At 50.8% G+C, this 20,324-nt stretch overlaps 2 protein-coding genes across 3 annotated transcripts in view; one reads left to right on the top strand and one right to left on the bottom strand.

The window, feature by feature from the left end:
- The window catches only part of TM9SF1 (transmembrane 9 superfamily member 1), a 281,183-nt gene that overhangs the window by 69,571 nt on the left and 191,288 nt on the right, over window positions 1-20,324 (top strand). The window lies entirely within an intron of this gene.
- On the bottom strand, window positions 10,245-12,407 carry LOC147716776 (uncharacterized). The gene is made up of 2 exons (XM_086920431.1): window positions 10,875-12,407; window positions 10,245-10,522 (listed from the first exon to the last, which is right to left on the bottom strand). The coding sequence occupies exon 1, from the start codon at window positions 12,301-12,303 to the stop codon at window positions 11,119-11,121; it is 1,185 nt and encodes a 394-aa protein (XP_086776557.1). The 5' UTR covers window positions 12,304-12,407; the 3' UTR covers window positions 10,245-10,522; window positions 10,875-11,118.

Genomic DNA, 20,324 nt, shown 5'->3' with positions numbered 1-20,324 from the left:
ACATCGCGCTATAAGCCCCACAGGCCAGGCCAAGAGGAAGGGGCAGTGGCTCTGCACTCTGCAGTACAAATAGGAATGGGTGGATGCGCACCACATGGGGGTCCTCGATAGAGGGACAGTGGTTTGGCTCCCCTCAGGCAAAGAGCCCGGAGGGAATCTTGGCGAGCTGCACTGTACAGGCAGGGCCTAGAATGAGGGCTGCGGGCATCGGACTGAGCGCCACACAGGCAAAGCCCCAGAGAGGGTGCTTCAAGGCTTTGCGCCCGCATGCAGGGGCCCAATGGGGTGTGAGGGGGCTCAATACCTCAGAGAAGAGGTCTGTTTGAATCTCACAGGAAGGGCCATGAGAGGCTGGGAGAGAGTCCCAGAGGATAAAGGCGGTGGTCTCACCCGGCATAAAGAGGCCACTAAACAGGGTGCATCCAGCTCAGAGAGCCTGCAGTGAAGTCTGCCCAACAAGTGGATCCAAGGAAGACAGGATCTCGCACAGCTGAGGCAATCTTTTTTCCTCCTAAAACAGTCTATAAATGGTAACGTTTGTCTAAGGTTATAAGAGTAAATAAATTTGCCATTCAGGTCAGAGTGAGCGTTGGAACTTTAGACTGAGGTGAGCTGGGGCAGAGCAGAAAGCGTGTCTCTCTCTCTCTCGAAGAAACCTAGGTTGGGATCCCGGCTCCCCACTTCATCAGCTTGTGTGATTCTTGGCCAATCGCGCCTCCTTGTATACAGCAACATTTGCAGCTCTTTAAAATGTAAATATTCTTATCTAGCTAATTGAAAGCTTAGAGCGCATCAAACAAAGTTGGTAGACACTACTGAGAATCGCTGCAAGCAAATGCCGACCACAACAAGCAACGTACCTTTCTTGGATTGAGTGTTTCCGGTCCCTCTGCACGGGCGAGACACAGGAAGCCAGGCTGGACTGCCCGGGACTGCCTGCTTGAGGGCGGGGCCACCAGCACAGACAGGAAGCGGACGGGAGCCTACCACGCTCTCCTGTGAAGGGAAGGGAGATAGCCGCCTACGAATCCCGTGCAGCGCCACTACCGCGGGACAGGACGAGAGGAGTATGAGGGACCCGGTGAGTGGGGGCGTCGGGGCACATTGACGGCTCGACTGATAGACGGTAGTCATTAGGCGCGGTCATTAGGCACGTTCGGCACGTTCACAACACCAGAGCTGCAGCGCCCAGGAGAGTCTGAACACGTGATGCGAGCCTGCCAGCTGAAGCGCGTCCTCGAGGTGAAATCGCCGAGGTTATGCGCGTAACCACTCCCTCTCAGCCATTCCCAGGAAACCCACAACAATAGGTCTTTCGCTGGAGCAGCGCTATACGCTGTAATCATCAGCGAGACCTGAAAAGCACCAATCACATTAGTTCACAACAGCTGAACGGAAGCGCACAGGAGAGTGTGCACAGGGCCAGCAGAAGCGGCAGTGAGGCGGCTTTTTACATAACTTGTTGATTTTAAATAATTCCATAACATGAGAGCCCACCGTGGTTAAATAAAAATCACCAATCACATAAGTTCACAACAGCTGAACGGAAGCGCACAGGAGAGTGTGCACAGGGCCAGCAGAAGCGGCAGTGTTGCGGCTTTTTACATAACTTGTTGATTTTAATTAATTCCATAACATGAGAGCTATCGTAGAAATTATATATTGTAAGCTGTTCTTTTAACCGTAATGGTGTCAGTGACAAGAAGGGTTACGAAGTTCGAGACGTGGTAATGCTTTGGAATTTAAAAGCAACCATAGTCCCAGTGAGGCGGCTTTTAACGTACCTTTGCGACTTTTAACACCGTGGTTAAATAAAAATCACCAAGCACATTAGTTAACAACATCTGAACTGAAGCGCACAGGAGAGTCTGCACACGGCCAGCAGAAGCGCGTGCCACTTGCCTAAAATAATTAGAGACGCGGAAGTCATTAGGCGCGATCACAACAACAGATCTGCAGCGCCCTGGAGAGTCAAGCGCGTGCAACTTGCCTAAAATAAATGCGAGGCACGGAAGTCATTAGACGCGATCACAACAACAGATCTGCAGCGCCCTGGAGAGTTAAGCGCGTGCAACTTGCCTAAAAAAAAAACGAGACACGGAAGTCATTAGGCGCGATCGCAAAAACAGATCTGCAGCGCTGTGGAGAGTCAGCACACGTGATGCAAGCCCGACTGCAGAAGCGCGTCCTCGAGATGAAATCGCCGAGGTGAAGCGCGTAACCACCCCCTGTGCCCCATTCCCGGCAAACCCACAGCAATAGGTCTTTCGCTGGAGCTGCTAACACCAGCGAGACCTAAAAATCCAGTTTCTTACACTGTTCATAGCACCCAATCTCCTTCATTAATGCAGAGTTAAAAATCTACACCAAGGTCCTTCTCCATAGGCTTTTGCAGATGGCCACCTTGCGTGTTCACCCGGATCAATGCTGTTTCATCCCCCGCTGCAGCGCCAGCTATTGTATTCACAGGGTGCAAATTGCAATGGGGCTCTGGGACCACACTCAATTTGAGCTCATAGACTTTGAAAGTCTTCAACTTCCTTGATTGGTCTTCTGGTATATAGTACTATCCCATATGGATTTCAGGCCCGCTTTGTGTAGTTTGTGAAATATATGCTAATACTCCTGTGCAGATGAAAGTGAATGGCACCCTCTCATCCCTTTTTTCCGATTTCCAGAGGGGACAGCTTCTCGGCGTAATGATGAAGGAAACCCTTGCAAAGTGGGTCAGTTGCGCCGGTTGTAAGTGGGAATTTGTGTGGATCGATGACTTGGAGGACCAGATTGCGTTCTGTGCATGTACTCCTCTTTGTCTGTCGACCCCAAGACACAAGCTCCTCAACTGACCTACACACATGTTAGAACTTTATGGTGAGGCCTCTGGCCTAAAGATCAATTTATCAAAGTCGCTGCTAGTCCCACGCAAGGGGGATAGTGAGACAGTTGAGTGGCAATCCTATCTACAGACTTGGCTTCCAATAACTGGGAAGGCATATTGCATCAGAACCGGGACTCGCTTGGAGTATTAACTTTGCTCTACTGCTGACGTGGAATAATCTAAGTAGATGCTTCAACCTTCAGCTCAACATTCTTAGTGGAGACTTTCGTTTCTTTTTCTTTTGCTCCTGCTTATGATAGGGCATGGGTATTGCCAATCTCTGCGTCTACTATTGGACCTCGGATTCTGGTACAGGATGATTGACTGTACAGGGGACTTGAGGACTCTGCATTTCATACCGAGATCTCCCTGGTTGGTCAAAGCAACATACTAGCCTTACTGTATGGGAATCCTCTTTCAGACTGTCTCCCAGAAATTACTGAAGTTGCCCTTTTTAAGCTGGCGGTCGGGCTTGTGTTGGATCAGATTTGACTGGAAACCCGCACTTGATGGTGTTTTTCCTCTGGCAGGAGAAATGGCTTCAAAATAGTGCCCGTCTGGAAGGGTTTGAACCATGGCTGATGTCTGGCAGGGCTCACAATTGAAGTTGTTTCAGACTCTTCTTCAAAATGAATTTTATCTCCACAGAATTGATGCTACAAATACTTGCAGCTGCGACACGCATTGACCTCTCACCAATCTGCTTTGATTGAGTCTCCTGAATATAGCCAGTTAGAAGCTAAAAGTCATCCTAGGCCCATTAGGGAAAGGAGGCATATCACTTATCTACAGATCATTAATTATATACACCCTGGATACATTTCTGGTGCTTATGAAACGATGGGGAAGCCGGTGGGACCCCTAGATCAAAATGGTTGGAGAGCCACCAAAATTGTACCTTGTATACTAGTTATTACCCTCACACCTGCACCTTGTGGAGTTAAATTATCTGCACACTACCTGCTTGACCCCTAGGAGGCTGTAGCGAGATTTTGTTTGCACCTTATGGTTTATAATTGTCCTGTGTCGGTATAATTCTGATCTGAGATATTTCCCACCCTCTCTAGAATAACAGGGCAACCTGTTGACCTTTCATCCCATATTGCACTCCTAGGTATTCTGGATGATGTAGGAAGCTGTAGAGGTGAACACACCTTGTTTATTAATGGGACGATGATTGCCAAACAAGACCTTGCTCAATACGGGAAATCCCCTGGCCCTCCTACGGCAGAATGGCAGGCCACAATGGACTAATACTTGAATATGGAGGAATCTATTTATAAAAATGTCAGAGGAGGGCCACACAAACATTGCAAGATTTGGGGTAGATAGTGGAGCCAATATAATTATGATCGCTAAATAAAGTGATGTGACGTTTTGTAGTGTTTTCTTGGATTCGTTCATGATATTGTGATGGCACGATGTGTAATGTTTTGATTTAAATAAAAACAATAGCATTTGGTTGTAACTTAAATAAATGCCTATACAGGCTGGAAAAAAATGAAAGTATCCATGCTACCGGCAGTTCAGCAGTCATGGAGTTTATTTAGTTCAGCAATGCCAGGCTGTGATTGCAAAGCAAGCTGGCCATATTGGAAAGAAGATTGCACGCCAGTGTCCTGGAGCGCTCCTTTGATATGTGAAGGAGGTCTGCACAGATTCACTGGTGTGTCTATAGCTTTTGGATTATCCTCATTCTTAATTGTTTCAATTTTATAAGGCCTACTGGAAGAGCGAATGAAAATGAGGAAACCTGTAGAAAAGCATTCTTGGCCTGTTTGTTAGACCTGTCAGCCCTTTGGGTGGTCCCTCCTTTTGTTTATTCATTTTGTCCCCTTTTTGCCTCCTACTCCTTGTCATTTTTAAGTCCACTGGAATTTTTGGTGATGTCCTTTGGGTTAGGTGCTACTTTTTTCCACAGCTTTTTGAGGCCTAAGTGCTCTGGTAACTACAGAGACACACAAAATGGTGGCCTGTAACTGGCACATTTTTTACCTCAGGAACCTGAGCCATAGGATTATACTGGGGAGACTCTAGAACCTTCTGGCCCCTTCTGGTGAACTGGAACTAGGGTATATAAGGTCATAACCTGGGCGGCCATTTTGTTCAGCAAGGAGTTAGTGGGAGTGCAGACTGTGGCGTCAAGGGGGGTTAGAACATTGAGATGGTTGTCTTCTCTAGAGGGTTGCTTCCTTATATCTGTCATCTCTCCTTCTAACCATAGATCTGGCCTTACCCAGACTTATCTCCCTTTAAACTCTGGCTGAGAGTCCTCATCGTATAAGAGGGACTGACCCTTTCACTGGGTGAACACAGGAGACTGCTGGGGTTCACGAAGAGCGGACAGATCTGCTCAATTACCCCATCGGGAGGAGGAGCTGACTGAGAACTTTGGCAACCCCTGGGGGAGACGGTGAGATTCCGACAACCTTTTTTCCCCCCCGGTTCCTTCACAAACTCACTCCTGCCCTGGCCTGTCCCCTCTCACCTGTGACAGGAAACGCTGCACCGAGGTAGCCCCCCCCTCTTCCCTCCTTTCGGGGGCGGGTAATGCGAGGATCCACTGGAGTGGGGAATTGCCTGTCCCACAGCATCGGGACTGGAGGCGCGCCGGCATTGTGGCCTGTCGCTGAGAGGAATCGCTGAGGCGTCTGACTGAAGGGCAGACGCCGTGAAGGTCTCGGCGGTGCGGTAGGGGCGGAGCAGCAGTGAAGCGTCTCTATCAACGCGCAGGTCTGAAGAGGAACCTGACAACTGCGCTGAGGAGGCGGTAGCGTGGCAGTGCGGCCGCTGATTCCCCGCGCAAGCCCAGTGGAGCGCGGCTCTCAAAGAGGCAGCGAGTTGGCTTTGAAGTTCGGTCGAGCCAAAACAGTCGGCTTCATCCGGTCTCAAAAGCGTACTCTCCCCGCGCAGGCCCAGAGTGGGAGACGGCCTTGTCTGCGAGGGAGAAGACGCTACACCATAGAGCTGAAGGTGTGGCTCAGTTAATTCCAGCTGCCTGAGTCGGCTGAGACGAAAACTAATAGCCCTAAAGCCACAAGTAAGCAGGGATCTGGGGGCTGGTGCGGGACATAAACCCAGAGAAAACGATTCATGGCCAAGTGGGCGGTCTGATCTCTGGAACCTTAGTAAAAACTGTCGTGTAGCCAAGGGAGCTCGAGTAACAGGACCACTATACTGAGAATCGCCTGTCCTAGAACTGTTGCTGGCTTTCCTCTAAAGTTAGAACGAAGCTAGAACAATTCATATAACCAGTTCTATTGCATGTTAAGATGAAAATTGATGCCTGTGCTTATTTTACCAGGGGTGAATTATACAGACTACTGCTGTGTCATAGCATAATCTAATGATACTAGAAAAGAGATACATGAATGGTCTCCAGGTGGTGGTAATGTGAAATCTTGCTTCTTTAAAGTGAAGTGAAATGTTGATCTTGCTAAGGTTTGTTTGAATCACAAAAAGTATTGCCTGAAATTTAAAGCATTAAGTGAATTACTGAATTAATTCTCCCCTAGAAAACCCAGTGCTGGTACTAAATGTAATGTCGTATGCTTATTGATGCAGGAAATCAAATGTGGAAGTGTTTAATGTATTTAAACAATTATTGACTGACATAATAAGATAACTTGATAAAGCATACTATATTTTTCTAACCTGGTGTAGTGTCAGTATACAAAGTCCCAAAAAAACAGAAGGGCAGAGGTACCAAATTACAATATGGTTAACAGACAGCAAAACATATATAAAAAAGATAAAAACTGTACAGAATATATACCAAATTCATGTGCAAATTTAAAAAGCATACACAGATTATCCAATTTACTTAAAATTCATGATTTACAAACTCTAAAAATAGACCATGCAAGACTTTTATCTAAGACTAACTAGTTTTTTCCTTAGTCTCATGGCTATGGTTAAAAATGTAGCAACATTAATGATTTCCCACGGATTGGACAGTAGCTGAAGATACAATAGGGCCGGTTTCACTTGTCTGAACCCTTTATCCTTTAGTAGGGGTACAATGAATTTTTTCTGGATGTCCGTAAAAATAACCACAAAAGAACATGAAGTGAGCAGTGTCCATTATCGAAAATCCATCACAAGTACACAATTCTAATTCTGATACCTTGGTCCAACATGGGCGCCCAGAGAGAAGGAGATGGAGTTTATTCAGCCTAAACTTGGTTAGTAAATATCTGTGATTAGCATTATTAACAACCTTCAGATATGGTTCTAGGTCATGGTATGTTATTACAACTAACTGATGGGCTCTCACGGTTGACTTAGTCAGGTCATAGCCTTCTCTATCCATCCCTTTTGTGCAGCCTGAATGCGGTCTTGACCCATTTCATGTCTCCCTTGACCAGTTTGGCTTGACCGGCTCATCAAATAATTCTGGGCGACCTAGTGAGGCTGCAAGTTTTTAAACATATTTTAGCCATGGAATGAATTCCCAATGTTCTAAAGTAAGACAGTCCCTCAGGATCTCATGGTTCACCTCCAATTCCGGGTTCATCCAAACCGCAATCCACTTTTAATAGGGGTGCGATGGCAATCCGGTCTTCTAGATATTCCACCCCACATTCTTGATGCACTATGAAACCTGAGGTCGATTGTGGTACTGATAAAATGGACTTCAAAAACGTGTCCTCTGCCACCTGTAACAACTTAGCGTTCTTAAAACCCCATAGATCTGCGCCATACATGGCTAAGGAAACACATTTGGCGGCATAAACCTTTAACACTGCCTGTAACGGTTTTACCCCCAATTTCCATGAAAATCCCAAAACTGCAAAAATGGACCGGACAAAAGCATTTCTTTTCTCAGACAATTGGGGAAGCCAGGTGGAACTTTCATCAAAAACCTCCCCCAAATATGGGAATCTAGTTACCCTCGATAACTTATTCCCATTACAGTGGAGTGTCATCAGCTTCCTATGCCTGCCCTTAGTACCCACAGCCATGACATGAGATTTGGTATAATTAACGCTAAGATCCAAGGAGGACATAAATTCATAAAATGAATTTAAAAGACTTTGTAGCCCTACTGACGTGTGCGCCAAAAGAGCGGCATCATCCGCATATAATAATGTGGGAATGGGGAACTTGCCTGCCCTCGGGATATCCTTGCAAGCTGCTCCTAACACACTGGCCAACTCGTTGATGTATAGGGTAAATAATAGGGGGGCTAAAATACAGCCTTGCCTGACCCCGTTGGTTATACCTATCTTGCCCGTACAATTCCCCTTACGATCGTATCTCACTGTGGCTGTGAGGTCCCTATGGAGATCGACTAAAAAATATTCTATGTTTTCATCGATACCCATCTTTAGGAGCAAACCCCATAGCGTGGACCTGTTCACTCGGTCAAAGGCTGAGGACAGGTCCATAAATGCTATATACAAGCAGCCTTGCTTCGCTATGGTATACTTCCCAATCAGCAATTGGAGGTTGAGGCTTTGATCTATCGTGCTGCGCCCCTTTCTGAACCCATACTGTAATGCTGCCTAGGACCTTCACTGCAGAATCTATAAGGGAAATTGGGCGGTAATTACCCGGGTCACCTCTGTTACCTTTTTTAAAAATAGGTACAATGACCGATTGCGACCAGGTCGTTGGGATACCGAATTTGCAAATTCTATTAAATACATTAGATAAGACTTTAGACCATATTGCTCTATTGGATTTAAAAAGATCGGCTGGTACGCCATCAGGGCCAGGGGCCTTATTGCTTGTCATTTTACTGATGGCTTCAGCCACCTCACCCTCATTCACCACTAAAGTATATGGATGACTATTCGACGCGGTTGAAACATCAACCCCTGTAGTCACCTGTTCGTAAACTGACTTAAAATGGGTGAGCCACTTGTCTTCCTGAATGCCACAGTCTAGGACATTATTGCTTGAGTCAACAAAGTAAGGTTGATTGACCACAGCCCAGAATTTGGCAATATTTTTTATCACGTCTATAGAGGTCAATTCCGCCCGGGCATCTTCCCTGATCTCCCGTCTCCTCTGTTCTACTGCTGCTTTATATGCTTTCCTTAAGAGGGCCACACATTGTCTGTCGACTGGCTTACATTTCAGAGCCTCCTTCAATTTACGATTGGCTACTGAACAGTTATGGTCAAACCAGCCGACTGTCCCTGAATCTTTAGCTTTACCAGAACGCATCAAATCAGACTTAACCTGGTGACGGACCTATTGATATGCCTCCACTACCTCTTTGTCCCCAGCTTCCTCATCCATACATATACGCAACTCCTCCCCTCTAATATTAGAGAGGTTACTTAGGAAGTCTTCAGGAACAATTTTACACCATTTGATCCTACGTGCCTGGTCTATTGCCCGAATATCTTGTTTATCAACCCTGTTCAATGAGCTCTCAGACGTGCTATGGACACCTCCAACACGTAGAAAGACAGGTTATGATCGCTAAAATGAGACCAGACAGGAGAATAGCCTGCTATGTTACTCCCCAGGGTTAAGCTTATAAAAATAAAATCTACAGTTTACCCACTGCCATTTCCCTTACAAGTGGGTATATCCTCCTCATCCCCTGTGGGTAACATTAAACCATTTTCCGCCAAGATGTTTTCTAACAGAATCCCCTGATCCGTATGCTCAAAATGAATATCACCTTGTTCAATGGGGGCAAATAGATCAGCGGACAAACATTTATCTGGGCAACCATGAATATTAAAGTCCCCCAGTAGTATTATAAAGCATTGAGACTCAGTCAACTCCTTATATTCTGCAAAAAAGGAATCTAATGCTGTCAAGTTGCTAGTTGAGGTGGCTCTATCAAAAGAGTTATAAAAATTTACAATTAAAACGTTATGAGCCCCTTTGCAGGCAATTTGGACTGCCAAACAGTAAGGAGAACCTGTGGCAATCACCGTATGTGTTCCAAGAATATTAGCTGCCACCAGGGTAACCACCCCCCACCCCCTTGCTCTTCCTCTGGTAGTAGTAACTGCTGGGAGAGAGTAGGTGGTATAGCCATCCAAAGTAAGTATGTTCTTTGTGTCCCAAGTCTCCTGTAGGCCAATGATGTCTGCAGTACTTATAAATTCCCTCCAGATAGGATCATCAACTTTGTTCCTTGGCCCAGCAATGTTCCAAGTTACCACCTTTATGACTCTATTGCCTCTGGTGGCATCCCTGCCGACCAATTGACTATTAATACTAGTTACTAAATCCCTGCCCCCACCAAGCTCCTGAGCAGCTGGAGCTGATAACCTGGTATCCACAATAGGGACCCTAATATCTGGGGCCACTTTTGCAGGTGAAACGGGTATGATCCTGTTTCCTTTAGCTTTTCCTGACACTATGCTCTCCAGTTGTCAATCCACCCAACCTAAGTGGGACAGGCAGTCATACTGGTTTGCCATTGGGAAATTGCAGAGATTATGTAATACATGGGGAGCTTGGGTATAATTATTTGAGTGACCAATGATCATACCGTTACCCCTAAAACTATCTGCACAGTGTCCATTACCATGATTATGCCTTCCTCCTCTTCTCTGAACTAGGTTCCACCCCTCCTCCCCGCCCCCACCCCAACTATAGGAATTCATGTCCCTAGGCACCTCATGCCTCCTCCCTCCCCTGTGATGATTGGGGTCCTTTAGCCAACTCCATCTATTGTTATGTTATGTTATGTTAATTTCGATTTATATAGCGCCAAATCACCGACAGGTCTTTTAGCGCTTGCTTTGGGAACCCTTCCTGGCTTTCCCTGCGAGATAACCCCTACTGGGCATCCCCACGGTGAAGACCAGGCATCCCATCGCGGTGGGCCGTAGTGGAGATTAAGCAAGCTATTGCCCAGAGTTGCAGAGTGTGAACCCATGATTCGAGTAGGCACCGAGGCGAGAATTATCGAGTCCGTGGACATTTTTTAGCTCAAGACCCTGCCACGTCGGGAATTGAACCCTGGTCCCGGGTCTGACCTCTGCATCAGGGTCTGCCTCCTCTAAACAGTGAGCCACACTTCTCCGTTGCTCAATGGGCATATAAAAATAGGACAAAGCCCTGGCCGTGACTAAGGTACCATTATTTCGAGGTTTCCCCCGGCAAATATATTCCACAATTCGGGAATCTTCAAAAGTCACTACTATGCAGTCCCCCTGCATTCTTTTCCTATTATGTCCCACCCAAGGCGTTCTCTCAACCATAAAGATGTTGCCACAAAAATTTGAAGGTAGAGGATAGTTATTAGCGAGCCAGTGGCATACCTAATTTTTAAGCACCTGGAAAGTTTCTAAATTTGAAGGGGCTAATTCCGTGACCCCTGTCAAGATGATCACATAGGGACAGGCATCCGGCGGTAGATGAATGTTTCGCCGTGTCATGGTTTTTTCAAAGGGGGCTGAGTCGGTCTTTGGGGTAAAGGTAACAGGTCCTTTTGGATTACCTTGGTCGGTGGGCTTATTTAATATGGGTATTTGGGTACTCACTTTGTTACTCACAGGGTTAGGGAGATTCGGCAGCGGAATCTTGGGTGTCTTATTTTCAACCACTGCTGAGCATTTACTCACTGGCTGGCGTTTGCTATCTAGAGCAGTTGCATGAGTTGCCCTATTGGCATGAGGGCTATCCTGAGACCTTATATCCTTGTGTATATCATGAAGCAATTTTTCAATACCATACAGCCTAGCTTCTAAGGGAGCGAGTTGTGTTTTAATAATTTTTGTTATAGTACAGCCTATGGGCTCGTCCTCCCCATCAGTAGCTCCTAAACTGTCGACTCCCGACCTGTCGGCTATGGTGCTGTCTTCAAGGATATCGGCCAGGGGGTTATCCAGCATGGTATCGTCAAGGATGTTCAAGGGTAATCTTGCGGTCTCAGATTGAGCTACTTCCGCCCCAGTTTTCCGCCCAACAGATTCCCTGCTGGATTCCCTCAACCCTTCTATACTACCCCTCTCACTAGGATCAATACTGATGTTCCCGGCTGTTACTGCACTGACTTTCTTAGCTCCAGGAATGTTGGTATTGGGATGCTTACATTTTGGAATGGCCCCCTCCCGCTTCCCCCTCTTCTGGCCATTTGGGGTCACTACCTGAGAGTCTACCTGAAGGTCTGCCAAGTTAGACTCCAAACTAGTCCCTGTGAGGTTGTAAGCCTGGGCCTGGGGATTAAGGAGTAATGAATCAGGCTGAATGCAGGTAACATTATGAACATCAACACGAGTCTGCACAGAGTTAAGTATGCATAACGAGGTATCAGGGGTACGTACAGAACCAATGTGACCCAAAGACGATCTTTTAGCTAATGCGAGTTCCTTGGAAACCCTTCTTTCCATGAGTACGATACCTTGATCGATCAAGGAGTTAGTACGAACAATAAAATCATCTAATGTGCCGGTCATCTTTTTACCACCCGCCGCCGCCATACTTCTAGTTTCGCAGCATTCCATCTTCCTCACCGAAAACAGAGAGAGGAAACAGAGTGAGCCGGGAACACTAGACTCACGTAAATTGTACTAATGGTTAGCAGGTGATCAGCTAAATGGGCCCCAACAGCTAATATCAGAACAAAGGCTGCCAGAGTATGCTTACAAATCAATTCTGTTATTCACAGTCTTGGATGATCGACCAAGGTCTTTGGCCCAGTCCAGTCTCCTCCGGCCTCTGAGGGCCATAGAGGGCCCGCCCTTTGCCCGGCGTCCCGCGAGGCGGGTCTTGCACGGCTCTTATACGCCTCCTGGCGCGGTTTGTTGGTGTGTGCGCCGCCGGAACTGCTGGGAGGTGTAGTTCCCAGTCCGCCCTCCACTCGGTGGTCACGCTGGCAGGGTAACAACACCAGCGGGACGGCGGGAGGCAGGCGGGAGGCTGACAGTTGTGCTGGCAAGATGGTCAGACCAGCGGGGCAGTGGAAAGTAAGCGAGAAGCGCCAACCACGATCTGCATGCAACAGGTATCCAAGGGTTGATTTTTAGTGGATGGGCGCTGGGTTGCTGTGGAAAGTGTGACTCAATCCCAACACAAATGTCTCTGAGAATAGTCCTTACCACTTGTGCCAGGCTACCCTGGGCGGACTGGTAACTCCAGGTCCAACATAATTGGTGTTCAGTGGTGAGATAAGAGCTTGTGCTTGCGTCCACTTGACAGTGGCTTAGTGAGCACCACTTTTTTTTTTTGTAAAACGATTTTTATTGCAGCATCAAAGTTATACAGCTTACTCATATTACTGCCCGTCTCCGTAATTCGCCCACCCCCAATAGGTCTCCCAGCATCACACAGCCATTCAGCCCACATCCCAGAGGCAGGGTGGCAAAAGTCTACGACCTGGGATGGCGCTAAGTGATAAAGCAAGAATGCGAACAAAAAATTCGGCATCAATCAAGGTAGGGCTGTCAAATGTCGCTGCTTTTTTAATACCTACTCCCCTCCCCCCCCCCCCCCCCCCCCCAACTCCAAACCAATAACACATCCCTGCCAGGAAGCCTCGAGGTATAAGTATTCGGGTCCGTGTCGTCCCTCCACCCAAGGAAACTGGGCCTAGTTGGCCCGCCTACATGCAACAACCCGTGTCCTACACGCACTGTGATCATCCTCAAGCCTCCCTCAGGCCCCCCCTATGCCCGCCCTCCCCACTCAGTCCCTGAAATATCGCTGGTGTGTGCTGAGCCAGTATTAACCCCAGATCAATAAACTTGCTGGTAACCTTCGTTTTCTTCGTGTGGGGAAACCAAAGCAACAGGCAGGAGGCCTTATCAAAGGTCACCTGCCTCTCTGTTACTTCGTTCAGGAGCTCACCTACGTCAGTCCAATAGGATCCCAATCTTGGGCAGTCCCAGAACATATGGTCCAATTCAGCCCCCAGGAGGAGACATCTGGGGCAAGCCGCCCCCGCTACTCGGAAATGTCTCTGGATCCTGCCCGGGGTTAGATAGGCCCTATGGACCACAAAGAAATGCACTTGCTGAAAGCGTGCATTCCTGCAGCCCTTCCCCGCCCTCTGCAAAAGTTGTCCCCATGTTGCATCCAGAATGGGCTTCCCTATACTCTCCTCCCACTTCTGTTTCAAGCCAATAAGGGTTGGCAGTCCCTCCCGAAGCATTCGCGATTGCAGACACGTAATCGCTTTAATTGTCCCTGCTGCCATCACTACATACTGGCATGCCAGCATGGTCGCCGGTTCTTTCTGTCCTTCACCCCTGTGCCTCCTAATCGCTGCCGTGACAGCCATGTGCAAGAGGAAGTTCCCCGCCGGTATTCCAAACTGGTCTTGTACTGCTTGGAAGGGCAGCAGTTCTCCCTCCGCGTATAAATCGCCTATCAACTGTAGCCCCAACTCCTCCCACTCCAAAAGGGGGGTCCAATCCCCTCCGTGCGGCAACGCCGTCAACATGCCCAGAGGTATCTCCGGGGCATATGGGTGTACCACTCCCGCCTGTTTCCGACTTCTATTCCAGCATAGTCGCAACGTTTTTTCCTCAAGTGTCAGATCCCGCACATCAAGCTGCTGGTTCATTACAATATAAGATAGGACATGTCTCGGGACCCCCTTCCCTCTGTGCTGGTCAGGTCCCCGAAATTCTCGTGTTGCGTGAGGATCTGCAGCTGCGCCGCCAAATAATATAATTCGAAATCCGGGACTGCCATCCCTCCCTCGAGTTTTGGCCTACGTAACGTGTCTAGTGCCACTCGCCTCCTCCCGGTTCCCCATATGAACCCAATGGTGAGGGTCCGCAGGTCTCTAAAGAACCTCGGTGGGACCCATAGAGGCAAGGTCCTAAAGTAATACAGGAGGCGTGGCAGTGCCACCATTTTGAGTAGTGCCACTCTTCCTACCACCGATAGTGGGAGTGTGGCCCAAAACGCCGTTGAGCCCCGCAGGTCTCTCAGGCACCGGCCCAAGTTCCCTTCCAGCAACCCCTCGGATGTATGATAGATCCTGACCCCCAAATAGGTGAAACAGGAGTGCTCCCATATCACATCTGCCGGTAACGACGGCTGTGGCGTCCCCTCTCTCAGCGGGAAAAGGCAGGTCTTACGCCAATTCACTTTGAGACCCGACAGGGCTCCAAACCCCATGAGCGCATTCACTGCTACCTTCAACGCCCTATCCGTGTCCTCCAAAAACAGCAGCAGATCGTCTGCATAAAGTGATATATGGTGTCGCTCACCGCGGCAAACGACCCCCCCCCCCGTGCACCAACCCCGACCGAGCTCGTATTGCCAGAGGTTCAATAGCTAGGGCGAACAACAGGGGTGATAATGAGCACCCCTGTCGCGTGCCCCTCTGGACCGGGTATGCGGAGGAGATCACCGAGCCCAGTCGTACCCTGGCAGTAGCCGAGGAATACAATACTCTTGTCCGGCGCCTGAACCCAGACCCGAGGCCAAACCTTCTCAGCACCTCATCCAAATAGCCCCATTCCAAACTATCAAATGCTTTTTCTATGTCGACGGACAGTAGTGCAGGCCAATCGTCCGGGTCCAGCTCACTACCTAACACTCTCACAAGACGGCGAATATTAGCAGAGGTATTCCGAGTGGGGATAAAGCCAGCCTGATCTTCATGTACTAATGACGTCATGTGCGGCAGCAATCTAGTGGCCAGGATGCGGCTCAAGATTTTATAATCCACTGTTAACATGGATAGCGGCCTATAAGAGGTCACATCCGTACTATCTTTTCCCGGCTTCAGCAGGGGCACCACCAGTGCCTCCCTCATCGAGCCGGGCAGCCGGCCCTGTTTCAACGCTTCATTATAGACTTCCAACAACTGGGGCGCCAATATGTCTACGAACGCAGCATAAAATTCGACTGGAAGGCCATCCACCCCTGGTGTTTTCCTCCGTGCCATATGCTTGATGGCCCCCCTAACCTCTGCTAGTGTGATCGCAGCGCCCAGGGACTTGGCCTCTTCCCCGTCAAGCTGTGGGAGAGTGATCTCCGCCAGATAATCGGATAGGGCACCATCCTCCATCTCTGAGCATCTCTGGTATAGGGTCTCATAATACCCAGTGAAACGTGAGAGGATCGCCTTCTGTGAGTAAACGATATCCCCTGTTTCCAACTTCACACTCAGTATTGCACCTCCCCGCGGTTCCGGGTTTGCCAGCCTCGCCAGCAGTGTGCCCACCTTGTCGCCCTCTGCATGGACCCTCTCTGTGTATTGCCTGTAATCATAGCATCTCAGCCTCTCGGTCACCGATGCCACCAATTCCCTTGCCTCCAGGAGCCGTGTCTGCAGTGCCCCCTGTTCCGGCCTCTGTCTCTCCACCTCTCTCAATGCATCCTCTGCCTTCCTGACCTCCTCCAGTACCACCTTCCTTTCTCCGATGTGTTTCCCAATACATAGGCCTCTCATAACCACCTTGAATGCGTCCCATTCTAACCCCCTAGTGGAGGCCGTTCCCTTATTAGTCGCAAAGAATGACTCCGCCTTCTCATGAACCTCTGACTGGAAGACCTGATCCTCTAACGTGTCCGGGTTCAGTCGCCAATTGGGGATCGCTGTCCTCACTCCCTGCCACTGGAGGGAAAGCAACTGGGGATTGTGGTCAGAGATGGTCCTAGCTAGATACTCAGTGTGCCTCGCCAAAGCGGCAGTGGGTGGGTCGCAGAGGATCGTGTCAATCCTGACATGGAGCTCGTGGAGTGCAGAAAAGAAGGAGTAGTCCCTGTCCCCAGGATATTGCCCCCGCCATACATCAATCAGCCCACACTCATCCTGCCAGTCACAACGTTGCTTCGCCACTCTGCGCACCGGGGATGCAATCAGTGGGGGGTGAGATCTATCCAAGGTGACATCAGTAATGGAATTAAAATCGCCTCCCAGTATGACCTGCCCCGCCAGATACTGAGCCAGGAAGCCGGACATGGAGTCAAAGAAGCGGGGCTGGTCGGAGTTCGGGCGTAAATACAACAGAGCGCTACTTCCCTACCATAGAGCCTCCCTGCCACCCCTACATATCTACCTTCCGGATCAATCGTCTGATTTGTCACCTGAAAGGGAATCCCCGCCCGCACCCAAATCAGTACCCCCCTCGCAAACGCAGAATACGCTGTGCCAAACACCTGCCCCCTCCACCGTTTCTGAAGTGCCGCACATTCCAGCTTAGTAAGATGAGTCTGAACCCCACGGCGCACTAGGTATGCATGCACTTTGTGGCGTCGGGACATGGTGTGGAGCCCCGCACATTCCACGTGACGCACTTCAGCTCAGGCATCGTCCCCATTACCTTCTTTCATTCGCAGCATCGCAGCCACAGCCTGCCAGCCCACACCAGCTTCAAAAGTGCCCACCCCCCAAACATTCCCCAGAACCCCCAACCCCCACTTCCCCAGGACAGAAACTAGCAACTGCGCCATAGCCCCCATCCAAACCTCACACATCAGACAAACAATTCTACCCTGCAGTAGCCACTGCAGGCTGCCTTAGGGGCAGTCGGAGCGCGGTCGTGCACCAACAAGCGGCAGCCCTCGCCCCAGCCCCCCCGTCTCAGAATCTCCCCCCCTCCCCCCCATTGGCCTGGCACTGCTACCGTGCTCTGGAAGGATATCATGGAGTTCATCTCCTACCATAGTCGGCTGTGCCCCCCACTGCGCTCCGGAGGTCGTGCCTGTCACAAATCGTCCGCCGAGCGGGGAGTCACCTCCGGCCCCAAGGTACTATCCACATCTGAAATCTCAGTCCCAGAATGTCTCTTGTCGTCCTCCGACGCCGAACCTTCTTCCAACACCTCTCTCCGCGACCCCGTGATGGCCGCCGTCGCTTCTAGGGCCCCTTGTTTGTCCGCCGCCAATTGCGCAAGCAGCAGGGCCTGCTGAGTCTTATGTCGTTTTCTGAGACGCTGTGACTGGCGTACCCTCGCCGGTTTAGGTCGGTCATTCTCAGCTTTGTGTCTTCGATCATTACCCGCTCTGTCTCCAGCCAGGTCCAGGCCTCATCGGCGTCATAAAAAACTGTGTCGCGCCGTCCAGGATAATCCGTAGTTTAGCCGGGAACAGTAATGAATATTGAATCCCCTCAATTCTGAGCTCCTTTTTGATTGCAAGGAAAGAAGCCCTAGCTCTTTGGATTTCCTGGGTATAATCCGGGAAGATGGTCACCAAACTGTTCTCCACTTTGAAGGGACCCAGCGTCCGCGCATTTTGAATCAGCAGATCCCTATCCTTGTAATGGAGGAGACGAGCCACCACCGGCCTGGGAGGGCGCCCCAACGACGGTGGCGTAGCCGGGACTCTATGCGCCCTTTCCAACGTGAAGAAGGGGGATAAACCCTCCGGTGCCACTTGCATCTTAAACCAGCTCTCCAAGTATGCAATCATGTCCGCCCCTTCAATTTTTTCTGGCAAGCCGACCACTCGCACATTGTTGCGCCTGTTTCTACTTTCGGCATCCTCCGCCCGTTTCTCCAACGCTGATAGCCGTTGCAGTGCCCCCTCCAACTTCCGTTCCACAGTCACCACCGCCGTTTTCAGTTCTTGGACCGTCAATTCAGTGTCCTTCACCCGGTCCACCAGCTTCGAATGATCAGCCTTCAGGAGGCCCAGCCCCGTTGCAACCTGCGCTATGTCGTTATGGAGAGATTCTTTGGTCGCTGTAATGGCATCCAGGATCTGGTCCAGTCGTTTGCCCAATCGTATCTCTGCCTCTGAGCCCCCCATCACCTCCTGACCCGTCGGCACGGTATTCAGCGGCACCTCGCCTCCTTCTGCCGATCCCGGCTTCATCGCGCAGGCCGCACCACACACTATCCCATGTAACAACGCCCTCCGGCGTGACTTACTGCGCCTGAGGCCCGCAGGGCTTCACCAGTTCTCGGCAGTCTGTGCCACCAGCTAAGTAGTAGATCCTCCTCAATCACTCCCCCTTCGTTTAGTGCAGTCCAGGTAGCCCCTGCGGCTCCACCACGGTCATAGGCCCCCGAGAGTTGGCAGGCGTCTGGCGCTCACTCAGTTTCCAGTCCACCAGTCCGCCACTGAGTCCCGAACACTGGCACTGCCCGGTTGTCAGGTCAGTCCCTCACCCCCTCGGCCGACGGCCGGAGTGCCAGGAATAGGCCCCCCCCGTCTAGCCAGTCTGGGACTCGCACCTGTAGGCCCCCAGCAAGCCCCTTCCACAACCAGCCGGCAGCCCCCCGCCTGAAATCCTCCCGTCGGGGCCGGACACCTTACTGGTATTGCCTGACTCTCCGTTGCCTCGCGGTCCTGATCCGCGATCTAGCGCTTTCAGCTCCCCATGAGTAGGTCCTCTCGCATCCAAGTGCGCCCGGTGCTCTGCTTCACACACCAACAACCCTGAGGCCTGCTCCGATAGGGGGCCGTACATCAACCGTCCATGCTCGCTGCGTGGCGGGGGAGGCAAGGGCTGCCGTACCTGCTTGTGGGTGGGCTCCGCCGAGTCAAGGAGCGTCCTGCAGCTCTCTTCGCGCCGTGGGCCCTTTCCTGTGGCTCAGTGCAGCGAGGTGGGCTCTCGCCGGCTCCCCGGTCCTCGGGCCTCTCCTCTGGGCCGGCCGCCGACGCAGGTGGGCTCCGCTCGGTGTGCTTGTCAATCCAGGGGCAGTCGTGGTCGACACGGGTAGGCTCCGGTCGAGCCGCGTTCGCACAGGGGACACCCCGTGTGTCCGGTGGCCCTCTCCCGCCCAGCGGGGCGCTGCGTGCAGCCACAAGGGGGGGTCGCTGCAGGCCCGCACGGCCCTCCGGTCCACGAGCGTCACGCGCAGCTCCTTCTACGCTGTAGTTGCTGCCGGTACAGGAGGGCACTGGCCAGTTCTTTTTAATTAATCTCTCGCAACCGGGCTTTGCTCCGGCCCTCCACAGAACCCCGATCCTCGCCCAGGGGTTGTCACTGCTCCCCGGGGGTCCGCCTGGGATCCGCCATCTTAGGGCTGAAATCTGGCCTCGCTCACCGCTGGTCGACAGTGGTCACCCTCCCCGGCGGCTCCCCGAAGGATGCAGGTCTCGGCGCCCGGCAGTCGCCGTCTCTGTTCGGCCTCGCTGTTGCCGTCTGTTCCGCCGGTCCCCAGGACAAGTCCGCTCCCCACAGGGCTATCGGGGAGGGACAGCCGCCATCTTGGGAGCTTTGTCACGGGCCGCCCGGCCCCAGCACCAATAAAGAAAACTCCGGCGTCGAGACTCCGCCAGCCAGGATGTCGTGTCTCAACTGTGCCGCTGGTGTTCCGACACCGTCTCCACGGTCCCAGGCCACTATAGACCCCGATTTTCAGGATTAATCGGGGGATCGAGCGCGGAGCTACCGGCTCACGCCGCCTGCTCCATCGGCGCTCAAGCCACGCCCCGGCTTAGTGAGCACCACGTACCTACACCTGGAGTTTTCTCCTAGCGGACTCCCTAATTACCGTTTTGCTTTTCCAAATTCTTTCCTGGTGGTGGGTGGAGGAAGCCCTCACGTGATACCCTTCCTTGAATTCTTCCAAGTGTCTGTTTGATACCCTGTTGGCGAAATGGAATTTGATTT

Source organism: Lissotriton vulgaris, chromosome 5 (genome assembly GCF_964263255.1).
Source record: "Lissotriton vulgaris chromosome 5, aLisVul1.2, whole genome shotgun sequence".
NCBI classification, from domain to species: domain Eukaryota; kingdom Metazoa; phylum Chordata; class Amphibia; order Caudata; family Salamandridae; genus Lissotriton; species Lissotriton vulgaris.
The sequence above is the reverse complement of the archived record's forward strand: the minus strand, read 5'-3'. Positions and strand labels throughout refer to the sequence as shown.